This window comes from Haliotis rufescens, unplaced genomic scaffold, assembly GCF_023055435.1.
Source record: "Haliotis rufescens isolate VD_foot unplaced genomic scaffold, xgHalRufe1.0.p SCAF_24, whole genome shotgun sequence".
NCBI lineage: Eukaryota > Metazoa > Mollusca > Gastropoda > Lepetellida > Haliotidae > Haliotis > Haliotis rufescens.
The window spans coordinates 7,144,300-7,161,381 of NW_025963935.1; the positions used below are offsets into that span (position 1 = coordinate 7,144,300).

General features: G+C 38.4%; 2 protein-coding genes across 8 annotated transcripts in view; both read left to right on the forward strand.

The window, feature by feature from the left end:
• LOC124113532 overlaps positions 1-17,082 on the forward strand; it is a 110,877-nt gene that overhangs the window by 24,939 nt on the left and 68,856 nt on the right. The window lies entirely within an intron of this gene.
• The window catches only part of LOC124113533, a 59,391-nt gene that overhangs the window by 16,359 nt on the left and 25,950 nt on the right, over positions 1-17,082 (forward strand). For 3 of the 7 annotated variants that reach the window (XM_048402106.1, XM_048402102.1, XM_048402105.1), the window contains exons 2-8: positions 1,258-1,318; positions 1,436-1,807; positions 3,638-3,706; positions 4,411-4,473; positions 5,327-5,386; positions 5,785-5,847; positions 6,097-6,228. In XM_048402106.1, the coding sequence (XP_048258063.1) occupies positions 1,258-1,318; positions 1,436-1,807; positions 3,638-3,706; positions 4,411-4,473; positions 5,327-5,386; positions 5,785-5,847; positions 6,097-6,228 (820 nt within the window). Of the gene's footprint in view, positions 1-1,257; positions 1,319-1,435; positions 1,808-3,637; positions 3,707-4,410; positions 4,474-5,326; positions 5,387-5,784; positions 5,848-6,096; positions 6,229-6,396; positions 6,419-6,900; positions 6,945-7,728; positions 7,807-8,269; positions 8,390-8,778; positions 10,423-17,082 lie in introns of those variants that run through there. The other 4 variants (XM_048402104.1, XM_048402100.1, XM_048402103.1 and 1 more) reach the window with 3 other exon arrangements.

The following is a 17,082-nucleotide window of genomic DNA, read 5'->3' on the forward strand; positions in this document are numbered from 1 at the left end:
TTTTCTGTACTTTATTTAGGTGTTTTCTATGGATGCCATTAGTCTTATGCACCAATTTGGGACAATTGTATTTTGTTTTATATTCCCATGAAACAACACTGTCTCGATATAAGTACTGATACCGTTCCAAACTAATCTGTTTATCTCACCAGGGCCAAATGCCAAAGCACATAGCCAATGACTTTCCATTTTTTTCTGAGTGAGAATGCTGTTTTGCCACTTTTAGCAATATTGCAACAATATCATGGTGGGGGACACCAGCAATAAGCGTCACACATTGGACCCACGTCGCAAAACAACTTGTGAACAATGCATGCCCACATATCTCAGTTTGAGGAGGATATTTACAACTAAAATAACAAAGAATATTACAACAGGTACCTGCAATGCACAGGCTAACATTATTTACCAGAAGCAAGTCATGAAGAAAATTTGCATCCGGAAACCTTCCGGAAACCTTCCAGATGCCTTCAACAACCTTCAAATTGCTTGGTATTTTCAAGTTAATTTTTTTATGTGTTTCACACTTAAGTGAACAAAATGCACCCCCCAAATTTTGACATTTTTTTTGGAAGGTTTCCGGAAGGTTTCCGGAAGGTATCCGGGCCGGATCAAAAATGGGTAGGTATCCGGAAGGTTTCCGGAAGACGGAAACCTACACTTTTTTTGCTGTGGTCTACCTCGTTCGTGTTACATGTTTGCATTTAACGTTTGCCAGTGTAAATCCCATCACATTGTACACAACTGATTTGTTGGCTGAAGTCCTTATTACTTGCTTTTTGTTTACTACTTATCTGACATTTATGACTCATTCTTAAGGAGTAAGCTGTCATCATGGAGATCAAGCTTTGATGTTCCATGAAGACTTCATATTTCGATATATGCAACCTCAAATAATTCCTCGCAGTTGTCAGTAAATATCATCACACCTCATGTGATCCCGTATTTTTCCCAAACGTATGTAAGATTTATAAAGCATGTCGTTATTGAATATGTAACAAAAGTGCTTATAATTCGGTTAAGAGTTGCAGATAAGTAATCTTTTATCTCACAATTCTCAGGTGTCATCACTGGTTGTCATTTGACTATAATATGAACTGATCCTAATAACACCCCATGTGATCATGTATTTCTTTCCACAAGTTTAGTGATGGTAATATTTGTAAAATATTATGGCCTGATCGTAAATGTAACAGTCAGTGCTTATAAACCTCTTAATAGATGCAGCTCATTATTTCGTTATCTTACTATTCTCAGGTGGCATCAATGGTTGTTATGGCGTTATTGGCTGGTGTGCATCCGTGTGTGGGGACGGCAGGTAAGTGTTCGATACGGGTGAGTGAACAATAAAGTACTGTACTTGTTATATTCAAATGATGATACTGTACAAGAACATTACATTGGACAATAACCTCATACAATACACATGTTCTAGCGCCTCCCCACCTGACCAGCTACCCTGAGGCTGCCACAGATGGAGCAGACCTCACACTGTCATGTACACCCGCACAGGGCAGGACATTGATAAGTGTCAGCTGGAACAGAAACAATGTTTACATATTTGATACAAGCAGTGATGACGACGCATCTGCTGCCATACTCCACCCCCTCACCATCTCACCCGAGTACCAGTCTGTGTCAGGACGTATCAGTGTCAACTCCTCCCCCCAGCAGCACAATGTGACTCTCAGGACCAACTCTCCACTCGACCAGGGATCTGTGTGGAGGTGTCAGTCAGGACAACAGTTCAGCAATAACCTCACTATTGAAGTCAAAGAGTCTATTCAAGGTACAAGCAGAGCCGAAGGTACGGGTGCATTATCACATGACGTGCTAAAGTGATACATGTATTAGAAATGATACCAATGCATCGTCTCAACAACATCTCAGAAAGAATAGCTAAGAATCATTATATAAGGCACCATATTTTATAACTCGATGTACAGTAGTACAGTAGTAGTAGTAGTAGTAGTAGTGATGGTGGTGGTACTTCTAGTAGAGGTGGTAGTAGTAGTAGTGGTGACGGTGTTTCTAGTAGTAGTAGTAATAGTAGTAGCAGTAAGTAGTAGTAGTAGTAGTAGCAGCAGCAGCAGAAGTAGTAGTAATAGCAGAAGCAGTACTAGTAGTAGTTGTTGTAGTAGTAGCAATAGTAGTAGCAGTAGTAGTGGCGGCGGCGGTAGTGGTAGTTGTACTAGTATTAGCAGTAGTAGAATGAGTGAATGAATGAATTTCTTTATTTCCTCCAGAGTTGAGTCCGAAGATTTTACATGGGCAAATACATTATATACAATACATCAATGAAATTACTTGACTATATACAATGAAATCACGTTATACAATGCTACGAATGAAGATATGGACAAAGAACAATTTGAGAGCAGTAAAGTGTCTAGTAGATATACAAAAGGTATTTCTTTAGTTTCCATATGAAGTGGCAGAAAGACATTATGATGCTTTACCAAGTATCGTAATCAAGTTCGTTAGTCAAGTCACGGACATCTGCACCGAGAAAGAATGAAGGCTTATCATCATCGTCAAGCATATATATTTTCACATCTACATCAAGATAAAGTTTATCAATCAGGCATGAGAAGAAATGATTTCTGGCAGGCATAAACATTTCACAGTACAAAATAATATGGCAATCATAGTCATAGCAATGTCTATTACAATGGTTACATTCTTTCGACATTTTTGCTCTTGATCCGATTTAAATACAAAGTTGCAGGGGTTGTCTTAAATGTGGATAGACATATATTACATTATAAAAAAACATGCACTTGTAACCGTTTATGAATTTTATGGTACTGTGACAGATCCGGTCTCTGTGCTAGTCTCTCTTTCCAGATGTAATGTTCATTCTCTGATTGACGTCTAATTACATGAGCTCGCCAAGCCGATTTAGTTTGGAATGAACCACTTTAAGTATAGCTTTCTAAATGGTATTTTTAGCAGTATATAGAAGGATGTTGCAAAAGCTTACTGGACGGCTAATATTGACAATAGCGTTGGTAGCAATGTGAGCACAAAATAGATCTTTTTTTTATTGAGTTACAATCGTTAATGCAGAGCCTTCCTAATAATTGTAGTCTACATTTATCAATGTAGCCATTCATTGACCACATTCCAAAGTTTGAAATCGAATCGGTTGAATGCCTTTTACCAAATCCTTGAATATGACGTGCAAAGTAAAGTTGTGTACATTCAATCATTTCAAGTTCTGTACCGTATAAGGCTGGTAACAATTCACATCTGTAAAAGCTTGCAGATAAAATCATTCTTTTCCATATATTGACACATGTAACTGGGTGGAGGTCGGAATCGTTAAGGCCGAGTGATCGTAGTGAATCAACACATTTTCTTGCCTTTGAGCAACATGTCATGATTCTTTCTTTACATGATAAATTACTGTTTATGATTATTCCGCCATATTTGACGGAGTGGTTGTGGTGGTGGTAGTAGTAGTGATAGTAGTGCCGGTGGCTGTGGTGGTAGTGATTGTTGCAGTAGTACACGCTTGACAGGCTTCCAACATTCAAGGCTGCAAAAGATTGCAGGCACAAAATACAAAATTATAAAAAGATAATACTTTTTTGGTAGGCTTTTTAGTGCCTTGTATTTTCTTGTACATTCCTAGAGGCATCGTCTCCAGGTCCTGTATCAACCAGAGAGAGTACAACGTTGGCCACTGAAGAACAACATACAGGTGCGTATTTGAAGATCATATACTCTATCATTATGCCCCTTTCACTGAACATATACTTTTACCACAGTGACATGGACATTTAGCATCGAAATTGTCAGTATTTGAACTTGAATGTTTAAAGTGATTCTGCTAAGACAAACATACAATTGTCGACACCATGGCTTTACATAGCATGCACATTTCTTTTGTTGGAAATTTTATAAAATGTCCGTACTGCATCCGTGGATTAGAGGTAGAGCGTCCGCCCAGAGAGCGTAAGGTCCGGGGTTCGATCCCGTCATACCAAAGACATTAACAGATTGGGCAAAAACAAGGACTGGTCGGCTCGGAGTCAGTCTTCTGTGTCTGAGCGGGGTACACATCTTAATCTGCGGCATAGCATCTCAGCAAATAAGCACTTTTAATCGGCATCAGTTAAGACAAGTACAGTAGCCACATACACACGCACGTGTATGTACGTCGCGATATAAATGCAATAATCTCCGACGCGACCTTAAACCCAATTTCACCTCACCTCATCTTGTGTAATGTCCACATATGAGACTGTTGCTGTTGTGTGATGTTTCCGTTTTAAAAAAATCACACTGAAGCAATATTTAATCATAATCTTTCATGACTTTCGTCATCTTTGTGAGGCCCAGTTTTGCCCGTATGTTGAACCATTGTTTCAATGTGTTATATACTGAATATCTGTATGTTTCAAGGTCCATCGTCGACTGATGACAAAGACATGATTACAACAAACCAAACAACGACATCGACACAAAGTATGTATCAAAACTAGGGTACTGCAATACAGGTACTGCTTTACAAGACCATGTGACACTATAAGACATCATTATTTTGAAATCACTATTTTACTCACTCACTCACTCACTCACTCACTCACTCTTTCACTGATCATAAACTTCTACAACAGTGAAGTGGACCTTTCCAATCGAATTTTTCAGTTTTTTTTAAACTGAATGTTTAAAGAGATTCTGCTCAAACAAACATACAATTTGTTGGGGTTTTTTTGGAAATTGTATGTAATATCCAGATTGCCTCTGTGGACTAGCGTCCGTCCGGAGAGGAGAAGGTCCGAGGTTCGATCCCCGGTTGCGTTACACCAACAGCCGTTAACAGATGGTACTTGTTGTTAACTTGCCTGGGGCTCGGCATAAAGGGTCTAAACAAGGACTGGTCGGCTCGGAGTCAGTATACTGTGTCTAAGTTGGGTATTCATGTTAATCTGTGGCATGGTATCTCAGTGAGTGAGCACTGTAAAACGGCATCAGTCCTGTCTAGTACAAGCAGCCACACACACAAACGTGCATGCACGTCGCTATATGAGTGCAATAATCTTGGAGGCGACGTTAAGCCCCATTTCACCTCACCTCACATCACCTTTTGTAATGTCTACATATGAGCCTGTTGTAGATTTTTCCTTTAAAAAGGCCCACTGAAGCGATATTTAATCATATATATTTCATGACTTTTGTGGTTTGACGCTTCACAACTCGATTAAAAAATAAATATTAATTGAGTTACCGATTCCTCAATCTTTGTTAGGCCTAGATTTGACCGTGTGTTGAACGATTGTTTCATTGTGCTATATACTGAATATCTGTATGTATAAAGGTCCATCCTCGAGTCATGACAAAGATATGATGACAACGAAGCAAACAGTGTCCACAAAAAGTAAGTATCAACACTAGACCACCGCAATTCAAGTACTGCTTTACAAGACTTTGTGAAACTATAAGCCATCATTATTTTGAAATTAATTTTTAAAGAATGTTTAACGATTATAGAAAATTTTGTTTTAGAAATAGGTTTGGTGATTATCAGTCGACTGCAAGTTTTATCGTTGGCTTCAATCTGTATTGCTTTACTTATGTAATGTGATCTTTCCTTTTTAAAAAAGCACACTGAAGCAATATTTAATCATATATCTTTCATGACTTTTGTGACTTGACGGTTCACAACTCTATTGAAAACTGATTTACCGATTCCTAAATCTTTATGAGGCCTAGTTTTGACCGTATGCTGAACGATTATTTCAATGTGTTATATACTGACTATCTGTATGTTTCAAGGTCCATCCTCGACTGATGACAAAGACATGACTACAACGAACCAAACAACGACATCGACACAAAGTATGTATCAAAACTAGGGTACTGCAATACAAGTACTGCTTTACAAGACCATGTGAAACTATATATTTATCATTCTTTTGAAATTACTATTTTAAAAGAATGTTTAATGATTATAGAAAAGTTGTTTCAGAAATAGGTTTGGCGATATTATCAGTCGACTGCAAGTTTTATTGATGGCCTTAATCTGTATAAATGTACTTATCATCCGATGTGTCCTGATGAAATAAACATGTATGTATTATCTTTCAGCCCCTTTCATTGAGACTGTTGGATTCATCTATGTTGTTGCTGGATCCGCGGGTGTGGTGATTGTGGTTGTCATCGTCATCGTTGTGTTGCTGTGCATACGATCCAGACGGGAGGGTAAATGCCAGACAGATGGTGCGAATGTTTACTTACATTCTTCTACGTTTACGTTCATATGATACGAATAATCTTGTAACTTAAATAAAAGAGATCTCATGCGATGTTAAACGTTAACGCATTCATTCCTTTACCAATACCTGTATGAACTTAAAACGCCTGTACAATTGTATAAAATATTTTCAGACAAGACAGAGAAAGACAATTGGTACGTATTTGCTGTTTTCTACTTCTCAATACTATCCTGAATTGGTGACATCACCTCTAAGTGACATGTAACAGCTGCAGCATCACCCAAGATAGCACTGCGACGTTTTAGTCTACTTTCATCAGGCAACTTACTGTATTCAAATCGTTTCGTCAATGGGTTATATCTTACACACACAGCATTATACAAATAAATAAAAGCGACAAAACCCTTTCCACATTCATAAGAAACCTCTGCCAAGAGCAGAGTCAGTTGAAGATTCCGACAATATCATGAGCATATTCTATAGATCACTGTGAAGCACCAGCACACCACTTTGGCTGAACATAAACACTTAATCTTCAAATCTCCTGGCTTTATACAACGACCTTCCACTACGGCTGTAGATTATTCTGTTGACATCATGGCACCATTTCGCTTTTTGCCCGAGGTCACCATGGAGATAACATAGTTCTGATTATTCTGTTCTCTGAATGTTTCAGCGAAGAACGGGGACATAACGAGGAATCTGAGAGAGAGACGATCGGTAGGTTTGTGATTCACTGTTATGCTTCCTTTGTGTTAGAGATACTGTTTTGGCATATTATATTATCTGAATCCTGGGTGTAGTTTATTATCTTAAACATCTTAACACTTCAATCTGCATTATGTCCTGTATCGACGAGTTGTTGACCACGAACGCTGGGTGTCAGCAGAGACATCAGGTGTCAGGTAGGCTATGTTTTGTTATGTGGAAGTGATTAAGATTGAGACAGAGAGAAAATAGGTGAAGGGTATGCTATGTTGTGTAATGTGGAAGTAAGTCAGATTGAGACAGAGAGACAACAGGTGCCAGGTAGGCTATATTGTGTTCTGTGGAAGTAAGTCAGATTGAGACAGAGAGACAACAGGTGTCAGGTAGCCTATGTTGTGTTATGTGGGAGTGATAAGGATTGAGACAGAGAGACAACAGGTGTCAGGTAGGCTATGTTGTGTTACGTGGAAGTGATAAAGATTGATACAGAGAGACAACAGGTGTCAGGTAGGCTATATTGTGTTACGTGGATGTGATTAAGATTGATGCAGACAGACAACAGGTGCCAGGTAGTCTATGTTGTGTTATGTGGAAGTGAGTCAGATTGAGACCAATTGAAAACAGAAAAGTGTTGTTAATACGTGTCTCATTATTTGAATATTTTTGTGAAAGGTGAATACATGCTGATATGAATATAAATCCTCAGCGACAACAATCAACTTTCAAAAACGGCTCATGACTTATCCTAACCGTAATAAGATTATTTTATAATTTGTGGTATGTTTGCTGTGTTTAGTGATGGAGGATAATGATTTGTATCATGGATTTGTTGGAATCAAGAACCAGAAGTCAGCAGAGAAACAGCAGGTGTCAGGTAAGTTATTCTGCCGTCATGTATATCAACGTAACTTATGATTGCCAGAGACATAGACAATATATACATCCATTTCATTTCTATGTGGACTAACTGTGGCAGTTGGGAATGCGTTTTTCCACATCATTCACAGAGACAAAGACGACAGTTCATATATATGTACACTAACTGTGGCAGTTGGGAATGCCATGATTCCCCTACAATCACAGGGACATAGACGATATATTACATCCACTTCATATATATGTACACTAACTGGGGCAGTTGAGAATGCCGTGTTCCCTGATCACAGAGACATAAACAATATATACATCCACTTCACATGTATGTACACTAACTGTGGTAGTTGGGAATGCCGTGTTTCCCAATCAATCATAGACGATAGATGATACATACATCCGATAAACATTACTGAATATACACACTGTATCACAAGACAAGATAATCTTTGTTTTCATTTAAGATGTGTATGCAAAGGTCAACAAGGTGAGGAAAACCCACAATGCAACAGAAGTACAGATCACTCTGAGTATTGAAGACCTGTATGCAAAACCCAACAAACAAGCTAGCGGAAAAAGGGAAGGTAAGCCCATATGTACCTGTGTTTTCTGAAACATTTTTTTGCAGTAATGAATATTCATGAAATTATGATGTATGTAAACGTAATAATTTATAGATAATAGCTGTTTATGTCAGAAACTAATCGGGATGATTAATAAAATGTGAAAAGTATTTCGCAAAAACGCATTTGATGACTAGGTGTCACTGTTGAAGGACACATTCAGTGTGACAGTAGGGTCTACTATTGTGTATACCCACGGTACGTGGCAAAATGTTGACAGGCAGTTTCCGAAGGTTTCATTGCTGTAGCATCGGAGGGAAGCATCAGTGTCACCATGGGGATAGTGTAGCATAGAACCTGCGATGTTTTACCTGGACTTAGCTGCCTGTTCATTGCTCTCATTCTTTCAGCAGCATCCAAGGTTTCCTCAAACGAGAACGCGGATGTCAACACCCCCGACTGATCGAGACTTAGACCGGATCAAGAGTAGAGGTCGTTGAGGAATTCCACTCACGCGTGCACGGAGTTCTTCATGTTTTATAATGCATCGTCATTACAGCTTTTACTCCTACGAGGAATATACAGACAGTTAATCACACAGTTTGATCAGATGTATTTTGTATTTGTTTATTTATAACACCGTACCACGCAATATGTGGGCTATATAAGCCTGTATTGAATTGAATCTGGACAAGATACTCCTGTGATTGATATTATGAGCAACTTTCAACCTCTTTGCGGTTCTGTGACGCGCTAGCAACTCAGTCACCACTCCTGGCCACCCATGTGAATTGATGGGCTCTGACGACCGGCATATGGACACCAACAGATTGGTCCACATGACCGGAGAATAAAAAACTACCGTACATTGTCACAATGATTATCTCAGATTGTCAAAGTTTTTCTGCTACTATTTACAAGAATACCAAAAGAATATAATGTTAGCAAGGGTTGACAACGATATAAGAATCTATACCGAAACGTCTCCTTTACAGTAAACGGAAATTGTTGTCCATAAATTATCTCCACTTTGTCATCCGTCAACTTTTAAGTAATGTCTGTCAAACAACGCATGTTTTCCTTAGATTGTCAAAGTATTTCTTTTACTATTTACGAGAATACCAAAAGAATATCCTATGAGAATAGAATATGTCAACAATTCCACGAACGGTTATTCACGTCTTTCAAAAATACAGTGTACCTTGAAAGGAATAGTGGGCAATCATCCAAACTGACCCACAAGGTTAAGCGAGTAAAGAAATTCGGAAAAACGAAGCAATGTCCCCATTCCCTTGAAGTTCTTTGCAAGCATGTGTTATAACACAGCTTGTTGAGATGTTTGCTTTAGGTGTATTATCTGTAAATGTTATAGCCTTATACACGGTGTTACTCGTTTATATTTGCTGATACCTGCTTATTGAACTTCATGTTTGTGGACATGGCTTAACGAGTAACGAAATACGGATACAAGCATTCGTTCGTTACAAGCATGTGTTACTGCAGCATTAGGATACCTGCTGAGTCTCTGTGTTTCATTTGCTAATATATACATACCTGCTTGTTGAACTACTTTCGTTGGGTGTATTATCTAATGATGTTATTACCATATACATGGAGTCACTGTTTTATTTGCTAATATATGTACCTGCTTGTTGAACTACTTGCGTTGTGTGTATTATCTAATGATGTTTTTACCATATACATGGAGTCACCGTTTCATTTGCTTATAATTTCACACTTTAAAGTTTACACTGTTTTGTCATGCTGATTGGCTGAATGGGTAGTCACGTGATCTGATGATTGGAGGTAACACTCCTGTGAACGGACCGAAAAGTTCACACAATATGAATTTTTTGTGTGTGTGAAACTGATCGTGTGAACTTTTGCCGGAACTACTTTCCAGGGATTCCCCGAATTCTCTCTCGGTTTTCACGGTCAACTCGTTATTCTATTTTCTTTTTAATCCCTGCATTTATCAGGAATATAATCGGTTAAGTATTTTTGCCTTGTCTTGCACCATTTCATCTGACTTAAAAATAAATAAATGCTTTGTTTATGGTGTTCAGCTGCTTGATGAAACAAAATGGATTGTCCAATTTCAATACTTACGCAAATGAAAGAAATGAAGTCTGTAAAATTACTGAGGTGAACGAAATTGATATATTGAGCGATATTGACTTTGATGCCTTGTTTTCGGAAATGACAGGAATCTAGCACCAATGAATTCCCGATCAACTATTGTATCGGGAAAAAAATTAAGATTTTGAGAAACCATAAAACATAAAAAGGTAAGGAAAGAAACTTACATTAAAAAATAATAAATCTACCTGTTTTACTGATTGCTCATCGGAGACGAGAAAATATCCGTACACGGAATTACTTTTCCGGTTTCTGAGTTGGCCGACCGTTTCCGTGCATTCTAGGCCGAGAAGCGGCGGCACATGAGGAATGACGGGGTACAGAAATGACGCAGGCATCAGGTCATACAGTGGTCCCATCTCAGGTGACAAGAAACCACATGCTAAGCAAAGTATTACAGCACACACCACACATCTCAAACTCCAAATTAAACACACCCTGACGTTGACAAGTAACACAAAACACATGTTTCAGAGCACTCCGTTCTATCCCCACCAGTCCATTCCACATCGTCCGAATGGTTTGCGATTATCCAAACACAAGCAACACATTCATAAATCGGTGATATTCCCAATTTGTTAGTGCCATGAGAGGGTTCACCCGTCGGTGTGTTTTCCATAACTGCTCCATAACTTAATTTTCAAAAGCAGTAAGTATAAATTTCATCCTCATGCTTCCGTCCGATTCGAAATGCACCTGTTTACAAACTTGTGTGACGTCATATATGAATCCGCGCTTGAAGGTTGACCTCGCGTCGTTGCATCGAGGTCATGTTTATATTTTGGTTCACTTTCCTGTAACCTATCTTTAAGATTTGATTTATCCCAAATATTGTTTGTAAATTTGTTCACAGAATGAAATTGTTTCGACATATTTCTAGATTATGTTGTATATATTCAAAGAACTATTTTTCTTTGTTGAACTGAGCATGAGTAGGGAAATGTATGTGACCGAGTGTGACCGAGTATGAAAACTGCATGCTGTGAATATATATGGACGAAACTGGCGTTACAATAGCAAGATGATCAAGACTATGCCAGATGACCAGGGTAGCTGTTTGATGTGGTGCCAGTTCGTTAACCCTAGACCTCTCTACATGGCTTACACTAACTTTGATGATCTGATTCTATCGAGTAGGATATAATCATTCAGATTTAAAGAGAACATCACCTGTTTGACTGATGACGTCCTTGGTTTTAAGGTATAATGTTAAAGCCCTGACCAGTGCTATACATACAGTATGGGAAAAGCCACCCGGCTCTGAACAGGTTTGAAGTGACGAATGTCAAGATACAACAATGCTGTTGTCCCAGCTGCGAGTACGATGATGAGGATAAAGATTTCCACTGACCAGTGCATAATTAGTTGGGAGAGCAATCTGGCACATCCCCTACCTCAGATAATACCAAAGTATTATGCAATGCTTACTTCCAATATGCAAAATATTTTTAGGTTTTATGATATCTTATTAAAATACATCACATCAAACTTGTGTATGTTTTGCAAAGAAGATGGTATACTTGATATCCGTAAGGATGCATCAATGAACAATGTAGTACATTACTGAAACAAGAGAGCCAGAAAAATATATTGTCAATGAAATTAGGATTTGGGACACAAGACTGAATACTTAGCAGGTTTGACGCATCATTTCAAAGACAAAACACGGAGTCCAACTGGTCTTTTCATACAATATTAACTTGTCCGCTTACATTGTAGTCGGTCTATTATTTTACGCGTATGCATGTCTAATGTCATGGTTGTTAATAGGCATTCCCTACTTTGTGCTACACTCACACCACCTTAAATGCCAGGCGTCGAACGCTGCCGTGCCTGTCGCACGACTTGGCGTTACTCGCGAATGACTATTAATGTTTGATAATATGATGTAAATATAAACGACAAAGTACCTAAACGTACCAGATCTTGAGCATGTTTTTAAATCACTATCACATTTTGAAGACACCAGGTGTTCGCGAAAAGGTGAGCGTATCCAGCCCCAATGGTAGCACCTCTCACAAACACATGCAAAGGCAAGTCAAATGTTCACCTGAAACAACACGCGAACATATCGCACAAATTGAAATATTGAATTGAACATCAGACATCATTTTTGGCACTGGTTTGGAAATGTCCTCAATAAGTCTACTTTAAAACATAATAGGTCTGCTTTTCTTTGAAATGATCGTAGAAAGAGTGAGTGGGTGTGGTTTTACGCCGCTTTTTGCAATATTACGGCAATATCACGGCGGGGGACATATTGTACCCATGTCGGGAATCGAACCCGGGTCTTTCGTAGAAAGAACATGCTTGATTGTATCTCAAAATATCTGCTGCTGGAATACTAATCGACATATAGGGAGCGTTGACATTTGGAAAGTTGACTAATGACTCTCTCTACCTCCAGGGCGGTCGGGTAACCTAGTGGTTAAAGAGTTCGCTCATCACGCCGAAGACTCGGGTTCGATTCCCGACATGGGTACACTGTGTGAAGCCCATTTCTGGTGTCCCCCGTCGTGATATTGCTGGAATATTGCTAAAAGCGGCGTAAAACCATACTCACTCACTCACTCACTCACTCTCTCTGTGCCCGCACTTTAAATGATGATTAAATCTTGTAATCAATGACTTGGCTGTCGAAGTTGGAGCAACAAGCCACCCAAACTCATGCTCCAAACGCAGAAGTAAAAACTGGTTAACCAAGGTTTATATTTCGCATTTTTAATAAGCAAGTGTTGTGAATCCTCTATATGTGCGACAAGAACACTTAAAAACACTTCCATCAGTCGTCCGATTATTATGGTGGTAGTGACCACTTAAATCTCAGTGGGAAGTTCGTGTGTCCTGGTATCAGCTGGTTGTTTAGTGAAATGCTTGTCTTGTCACTGACACCCGGTTCATGATGGGTTAATGGAGGTAGCCAGGTGCAGAAGTAGCTTTAGTTTCCTGTCAATAATCAAGTCAATTTCCGCATGGCTCTCAGTGACGTCTAACTGATCCTGACTTAGAAGTTAACTTCCTGATTTGAACCCACTGTACCTCGGTCACCTGACGGTGTTCTGCACGTGTTATCAGTGGCCATTGATCACTCATAATGGTCCAAGGATTATGCACAAACCATGTGACGACAGAGTAGACGACGTTATAACAGAACCTGAGTGTGAAACCTGTAAACTGTCAGGAAACTATTTAACATAGATAATCAACTAAACGGACGTTATACAAACCAGATGGTTTGGATAATCAACTAAACGGAGGCTATACCCACCAGATAGTTCAGATATGAATTAAACAAAAGCAATACAAACCAGATAGTTCTGATATGAACAAAACGTGCATTCTAGGCCGAGAAGCGGCGGCACAGGAGGGATTACGGGGTACAGAAATGAAGCTGGCATCAGAACATGTATACAGTAGGCTCATCTCAGGTGACAAGAAACACCAGGTAAGCAAAGTATCACAGCACACACGACAAATCCCAAACTCCAAATATAACACACCCTGACGTTGAAAATTAACACAAAACACACACGTTTCAGAGAACTCCGTTCAATCCCCCCACCAGTCCATTTCAAATCGTCCGAATTGCTTTGCGATTATCCAAACATAAGCAACACATTCATAAATCGGTTCACGCGTCGGGGTGTTTTCCGTAACTGCTCCATAAACGACATTTTCAACAGCAGTAAGTATAAATTTCACCCTCATTCTCCCGCGCTTGAAGGTTGACCTCGCCTCTGTTCATCGAGGTCATGTTTATATGTTTGTTCACTTTCCCGTTACCCATTTTTAAGATTTGATTTATCCCAAATATTGTTTGTAAATTAAATGACATTATGTTGGCATATTTCTAGATTATGTTTAATATATTCAAAGAACAATTTTTCTTTGCGTACCTGGGTATTAGTGGGGAAAGGTATGTGAACGAGAGCGGGCAAATACCGACAAAATAACATTGTTGCAATGTTCTCTGATGATATTATTCGGCGAGACCAGTAAACTACAAAGTATGAAATTATAAGAATTAAACCTCAGTTTGGATGGGTTTCATTAAGTGTGAACAATTTAAAAGCGCTGGTTGAACTGTGTGAACCTCCGAGCTTGCGAAATCGTTCACTTTTCAATCAGTCAAACTTCAATGAACCCATCCAAACTGACGTTCAATTCTTAAATATATATATACCTGCTTGTTGAACTACTTGCGTCAAGCAAATTACCAATGGATTTCATTTACATATACATGGAGTCTCTGTTTCGTGTGCTAATTTATTACCTGCTTTCAACTGTCAAGTGCATGTCATCAATGTGATCCGCTTAACGTGTGCCAGAAATTACGGCAGATTAACATTTTATAAATAGCTATTGTTGTATCATATATGATAAGTGCTTTATAATTGTTGTATTGAAGTATTGAAGTTTTTTTGCATAAAAGCTAATGATTTCGTAGATTTAGTTTACCCGTTTCCAGAATCTACATGTAATCTGGCCTAGTATCTGTGTAAGTTGTATTATCAAAAATGTTAAATGCTTATGATGTTAAGATTGTGTCTAGGTTATTGTATTGATATATTGGGACAAAAACCTACATATATTCATGTCGTGAAAATTGTGAACAATGTCTACTGTCAAATGTCTAACTTTGATACTGTGGTTCTGTTAATCACCCAGATTTAAAATGCACATCGCCTGTCTAACTGATGTCATCCTTTGTTTTATGGTTGTATGTTAAATCCCTCAGCAGTGCTGTACATACACTGTGTGGTGTTTTGATTTTTTTATTGATGTGTTGGACAAACAACAAGCTATATTTATGCTATGAAAACTGCATGCTCTGAATATATACAGTCTGGACGAAACTGGAGTTACAATAGCCAGATGATCAAGAATATGCCATATGGTCAGGGTAGCTGTTTGATGTGGTGCCAGTTCGTTGACCCTAATACCTCTCTAAACGGCTTACACTAACTATTGAGAAAGATATAATCATTCAGATTTAAAGTGCACATCACTTGTTTGACTGATGTCGTCCTTGGTTTTAAGGTTAAATGTTAAACCCCCTAGCAGTGCTATACAGACAGACAGACAGTTTATTCAGTAAGAAGGCCATAGGCCCTTAATACAGACAATGATTGATTGCATGAACTACGCATGCCAATGAAGTAGTCGATTTAAGTTTATCTTAGCCGTTGACCTTTATATAGATATAAACATGTGTTATATACAACATCAAAGTTTTCTGAGGAAATAATTTCAGTAAAAGATGTTACAGTTTGAAACTTGATATACTGTTTAAGATACATATTTTTTTAGGGCTGAATAACGCTCACATACAAGTAAAACATGAAATTCATCTTCAATAAAAGATATACCATTTTCTATACAATATTTACATAATCGTTCAGTGTGTGGGACATTTGTGTATCTCCCCAAGTCAATTGCAAGTTTAAACTTGCTACATCTGAAACGAGTCATACATATTCTCAGATGTACTGGTATGGGGAGTGTAAGATGTTTTTCTACATTTAACATGGATTTAAAATGTTTATAATAAAAGGTATCAGATATACTATTGATAGAACTACACCATGATTGTTGGAGGTTATCAAATATTCTTTGCTTAAAAAGATGAATAAATATCTTCACATTGCCAACATCTTGTGTTAACAATACATATCCAAAACCTAATTTATAAAAAATATTCTAAATGTGAGTAGCCGATGTGGTGCGACCAGAATGGTCCAGTGATTTGAGCATTAAATAACATTGGCGAGGCAGTCTGTGCTCATCCAAACGCAGTAGCCTGCACCAATACTTGATGGCCCTTGTGGTATACACAAGTTGGAGAGGGGCTCTTCCGCACTCTCCTAAAACCATTGCATTGTTTGTTGTTTTACCTGTATTTAGAAACCAATTACACATTTTATTCTGAACATCTTCAATACTTCAATTTTACAATATGAGGTGCCCCATATTTCTGCGCCGTAACAGACAATAGGCACAATCATAGCATCAAATATCTTAAATAAATCTTGGTAGGGTATATTACCAACTCTCTTTTGATATCTATATAATGTCATAATGGCCTTGTTACTCTGACTATCTGACAAATACAAGCATGTTGAGGGCATTTGCATTCATGATGACATCAAATACCATTGAACATTTTGTGACGCCGGTGGCGCAAATGTCTAACGTTATGACGCCAATTCCATTCTCGAACAATTGTGCTTAGCAGTTATCATGATCTCAGTCACAGGTAGACGTTAATTCCCGTGGTGTTAGCAGATAGCAAACAATTATATTTCGTTTTGTCCAAGAGACGCTTATTTGACCTTTTCCGTTGTCTAATGCATAGAACTTCTGCGTGGAGAGTTGAAGTCTTACCAAACAACATTAAGGGTGCTACTTGCCCGCAAGGTGAGTAAGTGAGTTTGGTTTTACCCCGCTTTCAGCAATATTCCAGCAATATTATGGCGGGGTACAACAAGGACTGGTATGCTCACAGTCAGTATATTATGTCTAATAATACGTACACACACATTTAATATCTCATATCAATCTTCGGGTTCATTTCT